At 45.6% G+C, this 12,340-nt stretch overlaps 1 protein-coding gene across 1 annotated transcript in view; it reads left to right on the forward strand.

Moving 5' to 3' along the window:
- Positions 1-10,909: 10,909 nt before the first annotated feature.
- The window catches only part of ANKH (ANKH inorganic pyrophosphate transport regulator), a 96,392-nt gene continuing 94,961 nt past the window's right edge, over positions 10,910-12,340 (forward strand). Inside the window, exon 1 of the mRNA XM_079300272.1 lies at positions 10,910-11,531. Coding sequence (XP_079156398.1) covers positions 11,436-11,531 — 96 coding nt within the window. The 5' untranslated portion in view covers positions 10,910-11,435. The remainder of the gene's footprint in view (positions 11,532-12,340) is intronic.

Here is a 12,340-nt window from a genome sequence, read left to right on the forward strand (position 1 = left end):
GTAAAACAAAAATATTCTGGGTTTTGTTTGTTTATGCTTTGCTCCAGAGATGTCCAGATGTGTATGAGGGATAATGAAATGCTAGGAAGAAGTATCAAGCTTTGTTCAGTGAATTTTGATAGGACTAGAAGTGTCAGACCTACTGAAAAATATACAAAAATTTACTTAAGTTTCACATGGAGCATTAATAAAGATTTTAATGAAATTTGGCACCTCTGAATGACCTAACCAGTTCTGCATCCATATCTGGAAAAAGTGGGAATCAGATGGAGGAGTTTGGTATATGTTAGTAAATATTTCTATACTCAAAATAAACCCAAGAATTTTCAATAATTTAGTAGAGAACTGGTTATCAGCTTCAGGTGGTTTGCTCTTGAAAAGCAAATGTTGAAACCTCTTTTTTTTTATGCTAAAGTATTGCTTGATAGAGTAGCAAAAAGAGAGATTCATTTCAGAAGAATGCTCTGATTAGTGTGTAAAGGGGGACTTCAAATAGCAAAAAACTGGGAAATATATCTCAACTCCATCTCCTCAGGGCAGCTGTACATCTGTATCTCCAGCTATCCCATTGACAGCATGTTCTGTACATAGAGGCCTCAGGATCAATCATTCAAAAAATAAATAAAATAGTAAAAGTTAATGTTAAGCTCTGTTATCAAGCAGCAAGTCTGTTTGAGGATCACATATACACACACAAATACCAAAGTTTCATAATTATGGATTTCCCTCTCAATAGCTAATCTAGCCTACACAGTTCAGTATCATCAGTATCATCACATTTTGGGAATCTGATTATTATAAGCAAGTAATTAGCCCCCACTTTAATGTTACACATAACCACTTCTCCTCAACCTAGAAGTTCAGCACAAGGCTTCCAGAGGGACTTCTGTCACACTCTCAGACATAGTAAGGAACTGCCATTCCACAGTGCTGAACTCCCTTGCCCAGTTTATTTTCACGCCAAGGAGAAAGACTCAAAACCCAGCTAAACTGTGCAAAAAAAGCACCAGAAGGAGCACAAGCTCTGCTAATCCTTCCACAGAAGCCATCAGCAGTGGAACATGAACACTCAGTAACAGAAATTCCACAGCATTGCATTGCTTTCCTCTAGTGGTGCCAATTCTCACACAGAGACGACTGTAGCATGGCAGCTACGAAGTGAATAACTGAAATGTTGCATGCATTACGCCATAAAATAAGATTAAAAGAGTATTTTTCTATACTAAAACTTGTAAGGATAAAGACTGAGGTACCCCCAAGTGGGAGCAAGCAGCAATTGCTGGCTTGCTGGTGACAGTCTTAATTTGTCTCAGAGACTTGCAGGCAGCACAATGATGTGTTTGCTCTCACACAACAAAAGCAATTATTTTTGCAAAGATGAATCATTTTACATTCTGGAGCTATATAAATAATTAAGATTTAACTAAATTTGCCAAAATATATAAGCATAACACTCTACAAAATTAAAGATTCTGCACCATGTGAGAAGTTTCAGCTCAATGCAGGTATTGAAACCTCAGCATTTTATCCAATGGATTTCTGAACCCTGAGGAGCTCAACTCAGAGCTGGAAGATCAAATGGCAGGAACCTGGGGCTGGAAAATTACCTCATGGTACTTGTAACATCTTCCACTATCAAAGCTCTGAGTTAAAAGAAATTGTTTAGGCAGTTGACATGCTGTGAATCAAAGAATGCTTAAACTTTACAGGGAGATTCATCTTTAGGCAAATAGCATTGATTCTAACTTTGTATTCCCAAGGCTTCATGTCAGTCAAACAATGCTCATGGATTTGTTTTTTTTCTATGTGCCTTTTATCTGCACTAAAGCTCATAGGGATCCACTACACCTTTATGAAAACCAAATTTTAATTTTTCCATGGTTTTCTCATATGCTAGTAAGCAGACAGAAAACATCTGATAAAAATGGAGAAAAAAAGACACTTCAAATTTTTTTTTCAGTTTATTGAACAAAAATTTTTTCAGGCTCAGTTGTTACAGGTCATGTTTAGCTGATTGTTTCATAGGCACAGGGGGCAGTCTGATACTCTGCTGTTTGCCAGTTCATCTATTTGTCCTTGCCTGACATTCTTTAAGCCATCTGACCACCTCCAACTATTTTTTGTTAGAGGAGAAAAAGCCTTGGAAAATCTTCTGAGTTCTTCAGGGATTAGTAGTTAGGCATTTGGGAATTGCAAGAGCACAGAATAAACTAAATTTTATTTTCTGGGCATTCAAAAATGAGAGATAGCTTCCTGCTTGAAAGAAAACCATATTTTACTGGCAAAATACAAACTTGAACAAACCTGGAAAAATAGCAGCAGATGAGACTGACATCCTTCAGAATACACTGGTAAAAGTCCTGATCCAGCCTGCTACTGCCTACTGTGAGGGAGATCAGACCCAGTGGATGTCAGGTGAAAGAGAAGTAAATATGATGGATATTTGTTTTGAGGACTGCACTTTCTAATCCATCTGGGAAGCGAGATGTCCATACGATTCAGGCACTAGACATGGTGCCTGTGACATCTGCTACCTGTATGGATCAACACCTGTCCTTGCTAACTGCATTCACTGCTGGCTCTTACAGCAATGGCTTCAGTGCCAGGCAGCTCTCTCACTGAGATTGAGGGCAGATACCATCTTCACAGAATCTGTATTTCAAAACAGGTAACCTTTCTCATGGTGCCTCTTCCTCTCCTTTAGCAAACAAGGAGAAAACAATCACACCACCAACAAAAATATCACAATAAACTGCAGTACAGCCAGTACATAGCATCCTTCAGCAAATTTACATCTATTCTTCTCAGCAGGACTGATCTTAAATAGCAAGGTACCAAGGCATTGCCCACCATCAATGCAATCCTGACCCACTGCAGATGCTTTGATGCCCCAAAATCACTGTGCCCCCATTAGATGCTGTTGCTCCCCCACCCTACCAGGCTTCAGGCCTTTAACCTCACCACTTATTCAGGTTCAGCTCCCAGACCCCATTAGGCAATGCCTTTACATCCAGCAAAGGAAAGATCCTTTGGGGAACATCAGTTATTTACCCTGGTGTCATGACATAAATTCACAGCAGAAGCAACAAAGCACTGCATCACTGGTTTTACCACTGAGCTCTACCCATGCAGACAGAAGATTAGGTTATTGTTGTCATTGCCACTGACCAAACAAGCCCTGCTCCAAGAGGGAGGCTAGTTCTGATTTCCCCATTCTCCCTCACCACCACTTCCAGCAGAGCCTCATTCCCTTGCACCCAGAGCACAGTGATGTTCTCTGTGCAGCTCTCTGGTACCCTGAGATGTCTCTGATGTTGGGATGCATCTGGCCAGCTTGATCCAGCAGCCAAGCTTCAAGAGAGGAGCATTCCCAACTTCTTTCCTTAACAGGTTTAAACCTGTTCTCCTTAAAAGGTTACCCAAACACACCAAGCCCACTCTGTCACATGTGGTTTCTCTACTACTCTCTGCTCTTCCCTCCAGTCCATAGCATGGCCTCTGGATGAAGGATGGAGAAGGCATTTTGCTGGAAAGGAAAGAAAAACGTGGAAATTAGCTGCTGAATACATTGGTGGGTCTGGAGCTTGTCTACAACAAATTCCTTGTGGTTCATGAACAAGTGAGACAACACACTTTCTACTTTTAATAAGAAATCCATTTTTCCCTACAATTTTTACTTTCAGTAGTAAATAAGAAAATTAATTCTGTTTTATTCCATTGAATTTGACACTTTTTTTTTTGAAACTTAAGGTAATAACATATCAATCTGAATTACCATAGGCAGAAAAGACTGTGGTACAGTGGTCTCTTTTTAGGCTTATCTTAGCACAATGGGGTTCAGCTAACAGTTTCATCTCACTCATATGCAAAAAACAGTTCTTTGACTTTATCCAGATAAATATATATATGGTTTAGATGGTGAGTTGGAGTCTAAAGGGCTTGACAAACTCATTGCACTGCACCCCAAAAAACAAGCATGCAATTGAAAAGTTTGATAACTCAAAATATTTCATTTTCCTTGTCATAGGAAGAATGTGAATCCTATTAATGAAATATCCAGAATGGAAGGTAGAGGGATTTTGAGAGAATCCTGCCTAAGATATTTCATGTCTACATGCAAATGGCATCTAGTGCTGTGCCTAGTTTCTTCTGTCTCTTCATAATATTGTTTTGAAACTAGAGAAAAAATTGACAACAAACTGTTGGAAGAAGGGAAAATGCCAATAGCTATGTCATTCATGATTCTTCATTAAATAAAAGACTTCTACACTCCACCAACAGGTTTACAGGTTCTCTCATAGCATACTTGAAAGGAAGTGCAAGAAAGTACTTGAACATTATACAAATCTCAAACTCATCTTTATATCATAGATTCAAAGAATCACAGAATAATTTGGGTTGGAAGGGACCTTTAAAGGTCACCTATTACAGCTCCCCTGCAATGAGCAGGGACATCTCCAACAAGATCAGGTTGCTCAGAGCCCCATCTGGACTGACCATGACAAGTGGGAAAGGGTGACATATACCCCCTCTCTGGGCAATCTGCTCCAGTGTTTCATCACCCTCATTGTAAAAAAAAAAAAAAAAATTATTCTTTATACCTAATCTAAATTGACCCTCTTGTAGTTTAAAACTATTACCCCTTGTACTATCACATTTGATAAATACAAAACCTATCCCTGGAGGACTTCTGCTGAAATTTATACTCAGGAAATACTGGCTTTAGGCATGCATATACTATAGCACTACATGCACTAATAAATAATGCTTATGCATTTGCATATTATTGCATTCTCACAAATACATTGATTACTCATTGGTTTACTACAGGCTCTGTATAGGCTGTTTTATGTTTTTCTGTGGTAACACAGAAGCCATCTTTGGCAAGATACATATTCAATATGGACTGAGGCACTTCTAAATAAAACTGGAGAAGGTGAAATATTGCAAGCTTATAAGTGCATATTTCTGAAACGTTTAAACATATTCTCAACAATTAAACTTACAACTGAGCTCTACACAAAAGAATATTGAATGCCAGAGTTCAGAATGCAAAATGACTACCTTCTCCCACAAGTTTTAGTTAAACGGCATTCAACTGCATCAATAATCTCTAAACAGCTCAGGTCCAGTATAGATTACCACTTTAATAAAACACAAAGCCATAAAGGTTGACTATTGCAACAGTATGTTGTTGGCAGCATTGCGTGTTATTGAATTTCATAAAGAGTACAGCGAGCGATAGTACATGCAGACGTTTCAGTGAGAATCAAACAGGATGCAAAAAGTACATCTTAATGCTTGAAGCAAAGATGCCAATTGTAAATTTAAAAATGGGTTCTGAATCCCAGGCAAATCCACATAAATACATTTTCATTTATTAACTAGAAATAACTTCTATGAAATACTTTAAATTATTAGTTGTTTTTTTTTTTACAAAATGTTTGGATGCCCAAGTTATAACCATTAAATAAACTAATTTATAAATTAGGCAAGGTAAAAACCTACACAAAAGTCACAAAGAACCCTGTGTTTAAGGATTTCATTTCATCCGTGCTGAGAAAATGTAACACTTGTATAAGCAACATTTGCTTTGACAAGGAGAAAGCTTCTCTCCCTCTGATAATGAGACAATGCTAGAGCCTCAGATGTGATGTGAGCACAATGCAACTCCATCTATAGCATGCAAGGTTTATGGGAGAGAGAAACCTTTAACTTGGGCAGCACCTGGTCCAGTTAGTCTGCAATGCCACATTTACATGAATACCACTCCAACACCAAGGAAGGAGCTGCTTGGATTAATTAGCTAAGAAATGGCACAGCATTGTTGCCTCAGTGAGCAGGGCTGCAGCTGGGCATCCCTGAGCATCCCCACTGGAAGCCTGAGCTCAGCTGCTCCCACCAGCTCTCTTGTGTCAGAGCTGCTACAGAGTCACGTGCCCCAGGCTACATCAGAAGAAGACACAGGTTTGGACTCAGAACACGAGCCCAAAGAACAAAGAACACGCTTAAGGCCAGTGCCACAAGATGCATACAGCTGGGATTACCCCAGCCCACGAGCCTGAGCGAGCCGTGGAACAGACACCACTGTAAAGAGGGGGATACAGGGCCAACACTCACGGGTGCCCTGTGAGAGAAGAAAGGTTCTGGACCAGTCCCCCACTGCAGGGCACCAGAGACAGCACTTTGAGTCTCATCTGAAAAATAAGTCAGGCACTTCTGAGAAACCCAGGTCTCCTTGTGACACTGAAACCCAACATAATTTTTATCTTGGTCTACCAAGCATTAAGAGGAAGCTTCTTCTGCTTCATCGAATGGGAAACAATTTTGCCTGAAGATGCTGCCAGGGCACTTGTGCCAGCCAAAAAAGAAAGACATGGATTTCCTGCAGGGGGACCATCTATATCATCTAACTTGACAAGCCAGCTGCGTCCAGAGCAGACTGGTCTCAGGGAAGTGGCATAGGTTAGTTGTAAAGACCATTTTTATTCTTCACGCAGAGATGCAGCTAAATCAGAACTGTATTAGTCAGACACTTGTCTGACTGACAACCCAATTCCTTTGGCTGTTTCCTGATCTTTTAGTTCAACCCAACCAATTCACAGAATAGTACATAAATATTCAGATTTTTCCTGCAGCATTTCTGTAGTCTTTCCAGTCATGAACTGCAACAGCCTAGAAGCCATGGCCAGACACACAGCCCAAGAACCTTGTTCCCTTTAATCCTAAGGCTGATGCACAAGGAGTGAACCAAGCAGAGTTCCACTAACCCCTTGAGGTAAAGGCCTTCTGCACAATTCACAGTGTCTGTAGTGATTCAGGCTTTGCAGAGCCCTGGTAAGAGAAAGTGTCATGTCTCTAGCTCTCCTTCATCCTTGCAGGACAAGAGGCTGAGCATACATTTCACTAGAAACAGGCTGTCTGCAGAACTCAGGTCCAGCGAAAGAAGGGGATCTTCAAGGGGTCCTGAAGATTCCTTACAGCTGCATGTCTGGTCAGCCCACATAAAAATTAGTGCATATAAGAATTTCTTTATTTTTATTTCTCAGCACTAAATGGGAGGTTTTTTTTTCCATATTGTGCACAAGACCCACATTCTGAGCTTTCCTTCAGTAACATCCAGTCAAAGTTTGACAAGAATTTTAAAATAACTATCTTATTGTTTTAACCACTGTGGTGTAAAGAGCTGCAAATATGCATCAGACTCAGTTCCAACTTAAAAGTTAAATTTGCAAGAGGCTGTTGCTGGGGGAGGAATAACTCAAGACAGAAGCAGAATATGACTGCGGAGATGTCCTTCCACTTTATCTGATAACAGATTGGAAAAGACAGTCATCATTTGCTCTCTCCAAGCCCAAGGCCATTCAGAGACCACAATCACTGGCAATTCTTGAGGCTGGGAAATCCAACTCATTTGTCCTCTGATGGGATGACTAGCTGACAAATTTTGTTATCTGCTGGTTTGAGTTTCTTACACGAGTGATTTTAAATCACCAGATCATAAGGAAAAAAAAAATCCTTTGTAGAAGAAAAGGTTTGAAAGAGACCCAGTAGCTCCAAGAAGCAGGGGTAACAGCTAAACAACCAACTAGAGATGGAAAAGCCAAGCACAGTGATTTAAAAAACAATTCTAAGACCTGTAGCCGCAGCAAGGAAAAAAGAGGCACCATTCTGAAGCAAGGCAATACCACAGTGGGGTCCTTTCAAGATTTCCATAATGTATTTGTGGTAAGAGGCCTCCTTTAAGCTCAGGACAGGACAGGGACTCTAACATATTGAAGCTCATGTGCTGATCTACCTGCTGTATTTCTGAGTGTGTGAGTAAAAGTAATGTGCAGTGTCCTGATTCAGTCTGCTCCTGGGGACACCTTCAGACTTTGCCCCCGTTGCTCAAGCAGCAATTACAAACACACTTCATTACCAGGCACAAGGTAGTTTTGTGATACCGTTCATCATTTATACACTGTAACACGTTGCAGCACTGTACTCTGTTCATATGGACTTCTGCAGTGAGATGGCTCCATTTGAGATACAACCAGGCCAGATGATTTTTCTGTAAAAAACAGCAAGATTATGGCTAATTACTTCCTGCTGTCTTCTCTGTCTTTTTTATTCCATTAAACAAACAGACAGTGTTTGGTATATGAGTAAGAAATGTAGAGTAACAAAAAATATGTTAGAAAGGAAATGATTACTAATCACTGCTTTTGCCCAATACAGCAAAAATGACCTATTTCCTCAGCTCATCAGCTGAGCAAATGTAAGAAACCATCCTTGTTCTTTGGTTGCAAACACAATTTTGTTTCTGTAATGAATCCAAGGAGCAAATATAACCTGGGCTGAGAGAGAAGCACACAAAAACTACAGCCAGCCCAGAAAAAGAAGACATGAATGGGAAGCAGAGAGAGAAACCTAAAACATTGACTGAGGTTTATTAAGTACATTTAATGATTTTAAAATATAGAACTCAAGAAAGCATCAGTTACGTTAACACTTGTCCCGGACATTCCAGTACATATGAGGAGGTAAAATGTAAAACTACTCTTAAAATAAAACTCCACTGCTTTGAGCAGCAGGAAGATAAAAAGTTAACCATAGCCCTTAAGTGACCGATCAGATGAAAATTAATTAAAGATGTAAGGAGCAGGATTCATTATCTGGTGGAATGAAGAAGTACCAACTACCTTATGAATACATAAAAAAACCCCAAATGGATACACTTCTCTTATACTCATTAAACTATGTGGGTTTCTCAGTACTTCCAGGACTGAACATGACTTGGGGACAAATAATCACTATGTATTTTTTATCGTTTGCACTGTGAGACACATAGGATTCAAACATTTTGATTCAGGAAGTTTTAATTTTGAGGTGGCTTGTTTTTGCCAGGAATTAGAGGGCATAGTTCTCAAACATCAGCTCATCTGGAATTTTCAAACGGCAAGTTAAAATTATATATTTACAAGTGGCTTTGGGGATTCCCTTTTACTTTTCTCTGACTCAAAACCAGCACTAAAGTTTCTTTCCCTTAAATAAAGAATCCCTCTAAACTGAAATAAAAGAGGAACACTTTGCAAAGAAAGCATTTTAAAATATGGAGTTTAAAAAAATATTCTTCCATAATTTATCTACAAGTTGTTCTCAGACCATGGCAGGGAAGAATGAGCTCAATGCCAATAAAATCTAGCCCTGACAGGAAGAAATTAGTTACTGGCAATACAGTTATCTAAAACCGTACACATTCTCAGGAAAAAAGAATGTAATATTGAATTAATGCTTCAATATATATCCAGCCTTGAGTTCAAAAGGTTTGCTTCAAAAAAATGGACCTGCAACTTACACCTAAGTGTACGCAAAGGTTATGTCTAAATTGGCAGGGAATTCAGCTCAGCAAGCAAACAAGTAAAACAAGGCAGCTGGCATAAGGCCCCTGCATGTCTAAGAGTTTCTACTTCAAGTCCAGCTTTAGTCAGGTTGGCTGGAGATTGAATGTTCCCTCTCACTGGACATGGTTCGAAGTTGTCCGATGGATGAACCACTGGTCCATCTGGAGATGATTAGCTCTCCCTTAGGATGATGAAAATCGGGTGCTGCTAATCCAAAGACACTCTTAGGCAATCACAAACAAATTCTGCTTCCCTCTTCTCAGTTAATGATCCTCTCCTGTTTTTCCCTGCTTCACTCCTGTGGCATTGTAAGTGATCTACAGGATAAAGGCAGGTTTGCTCTCTTGTAAGCATTTGAGTTTGCTCCTCTGTGCTCACAACGATGATCCAGCTCAAGGGCTGGTATCGGAGACAAATTCCAGCTGTAGGAAGAAAGAAACTTCCAACACAACTGGGGCTGACTTTGCCAAAACACCTCAGGAGCCCCACCCCACAGCCTGTCATCTGCCTACCAGGGATTTTCAGAGCTCTCCCCCACTGACTCTTCAAATACGTGGAATTGTGCTTGGTCACAGGAATATTTAATACTGTTGTCTTTGGGAGAGGGAGGCTTTGCAGCACTTCTCTGCCAGCCACTGCTCCTCTGAGGATCAGTGACTTCTCACAGGGTTACCACCTTCACAAAATATTTGCCACTCTCCTTGAAGGGGGCAAGGTGAAGATAACACCATGAAACTAAATGCCCCGGCGAAACTCAATTACAACGAAACCTTGTAACTATCCTGCAATTTTCAAAATGCTGAGAAACTTCGGCAAGTTGTTCAGAAGGGGTTTTCCTTCTCGTCCTTCTCCACTCCTAGGCTGGCAAAGCCTCGTGGTTCGCCAGAGCCCGGGCTCAGAAGGCTGCGGGTCCTCCTGCAGGCTGCCTCGGGCCACAAGCACATCCCCTTGCCCAGAGCTCGGACAGAGATCTGGAAACATCATCATCATGTTACGCTGCCAAACGCTCAAGATTTATTTATTTCAGGTTTTTTACCAGAACTGTGGGTCAGACACCCTGTTTGACGCCTCGTTCAGGACCCCCACCTCTCCTGCAGCTGCCCGAGGCCCGAAGCCCGAAGCGCACGGCCAGGGAGCGCCTTCCCTCGCCCCCGCCGCACGGGAGGGCTCCGGCCGCGCCGATGGAGAAAGCGCAGGGCGCCCATCGGGGTTGAAGGGGCGCGGGCAGGTGCCGAGCGCGGCCCGGCCCCCCACGGCCGCGGGCGGGGGGCGCAGCGCGGCCGCTCCGGCGCCGGGAGGAGCCGCTCGGTGCCGCTCTTGCCGCCGCCCGTCTGCGAGCGTGTGTCAAACCCACGTGCTCCGCCGGCCCGCGCGGCCCGCAGCGGCGACCCACGGCCGGCTCCGCACCGCCGCTGGCCCCGCACGGCCCCGCACGGCAGCTCCGCCAGCGGCCTCCAGCATCGCGGCCTGCGCCGTCCCCGCGGCGGCGGCGGGGGGGAGGAGAAGGAGGAGGAGGGCGGTGTTTTCCTGCGCGGCGCCGCGGCCGTCGCCCCGCCGCCGGCGAGCGTCAGGCGGGGGGGGGCCGGCCCGGCCCTTCCCCTGGCCCCCGCGCCCCGAGGATGGCAGCGCTGCCCGCACGAGTGGCTGGCGGCGGTGTCCCTCCTCTTTTTTTTTCCGGCAGCGGCGGCGGCGGCGGCGGCAGCGGCGGCGGATCATTGTTGTGTGGGAGGAGGGCGGCGGGGATGGACTTGATCTCTCGGGTCTCCTGTTAAGGCGGCAGCACAGCGCGCCCCGCCGCCCAGCCAGCGCCGCGCCGGGCAGGGAGGGACCGGCCCGGCCCCCCGCCCGCTCCTCGGCTCTTTATTTTTAGGGGGCTCTGCTGCTCCTCTCCCTCTCCCATATCTCCCCCCACCCCCTCTCCGCCCGCACACACGCACAGGGACACGCACGCACCCTCCTCCGGTGCCCTTTCATCCTTCCCCCCCGCCGTCCTCCCGCGCCGTCTCCTGCCGCGGCAGATGCGCCGCGGGTCACCGCGCAGCTGGGACTATGGTGAAATTTCCAGCGCTCACTAACTACTGGCCCCTGATCCGGTTCTTGGTCCCTCTCGGCATCACCAACATCGCCATCGACTTCGGGGAGCAGGTAAGGCAGCGCCTCTGCGGGGAGCGACCCTCTCTCTCCCGCCCGCCCTCCCGCAGCGCCGGGCTGGCGCGGTCGGCGCCTCCGCCGGGAAGGGAAGGGACGGAGAACCGAGCCGAGCCGAGCCTGGCCGAACCGTGGCCCTCCGTCCTGCCCTGCTCATCGCGCCGGGCGGGGTCTGCCGCCCCTGCGCCGGTGGGGCACGGGCGGCCGGTGCCGGTGTGCCTGCCCCGCCGGCTGCCCGAGAGCACGGGCTGCGCCGCGCCCCCGGGAGATGCCCGGGGGAGGACGGCAGGGTTTGCGTTGTTTTGGGGAATTTTCCCCCCTGGCATTTCAGGATTATATAATGTGAAATTACATAATGCACTGTCCGGGGGCTGGCGGTGGTTTGTCCCCGCGCTGACACGGCCACTCAGGTGCAGCAGCCCCTAGCGCAGTGCAGCGCGGCTCCCGGCGGCTGGAGCGGGCGCGGGCGGGCGGCCCGGCTGCTGCCGCCCGCTGCCCAGGGCAGCGGCCCCTCCGCCCCGGGCGCTGCTGCTGCTCGGCCCCGCCGCCGGGAGCTCCCGCCGGGCATCCCCGGGGAGCCGCTCCGCACCCCGCGGGGACGGGGACGCTTCCCGGCGAGGCTCCGGGCAGGTGAACCTGCGGCTGCACGCCTGCCTCCGCCGGTGTTCTGCGCGCCTCAGCGCTGCTGCGGTTCTGTAGCGGAGTTGGTGACCTAAGGCTGTCCCCTGGCATGGGCACCGAGCGGATAACCCGGTGTATCCGAGCCCGTCAGCCTGACATGCAGCCATCCCAGTTCGTCCTCCCAA

The sequence above is a fragment of the Erithacus rubecula genome (assembly GCF_903797595.1).
Source record: "Erithacus rubecula genome assembly, chromosome: 3".
Classification (NCBI taxonomy): Eukaryota; Metazoa; Chordata; class Aves; order Passeriformes; family Muscicapidae; genus Erithacus; species Erithacus rubecula.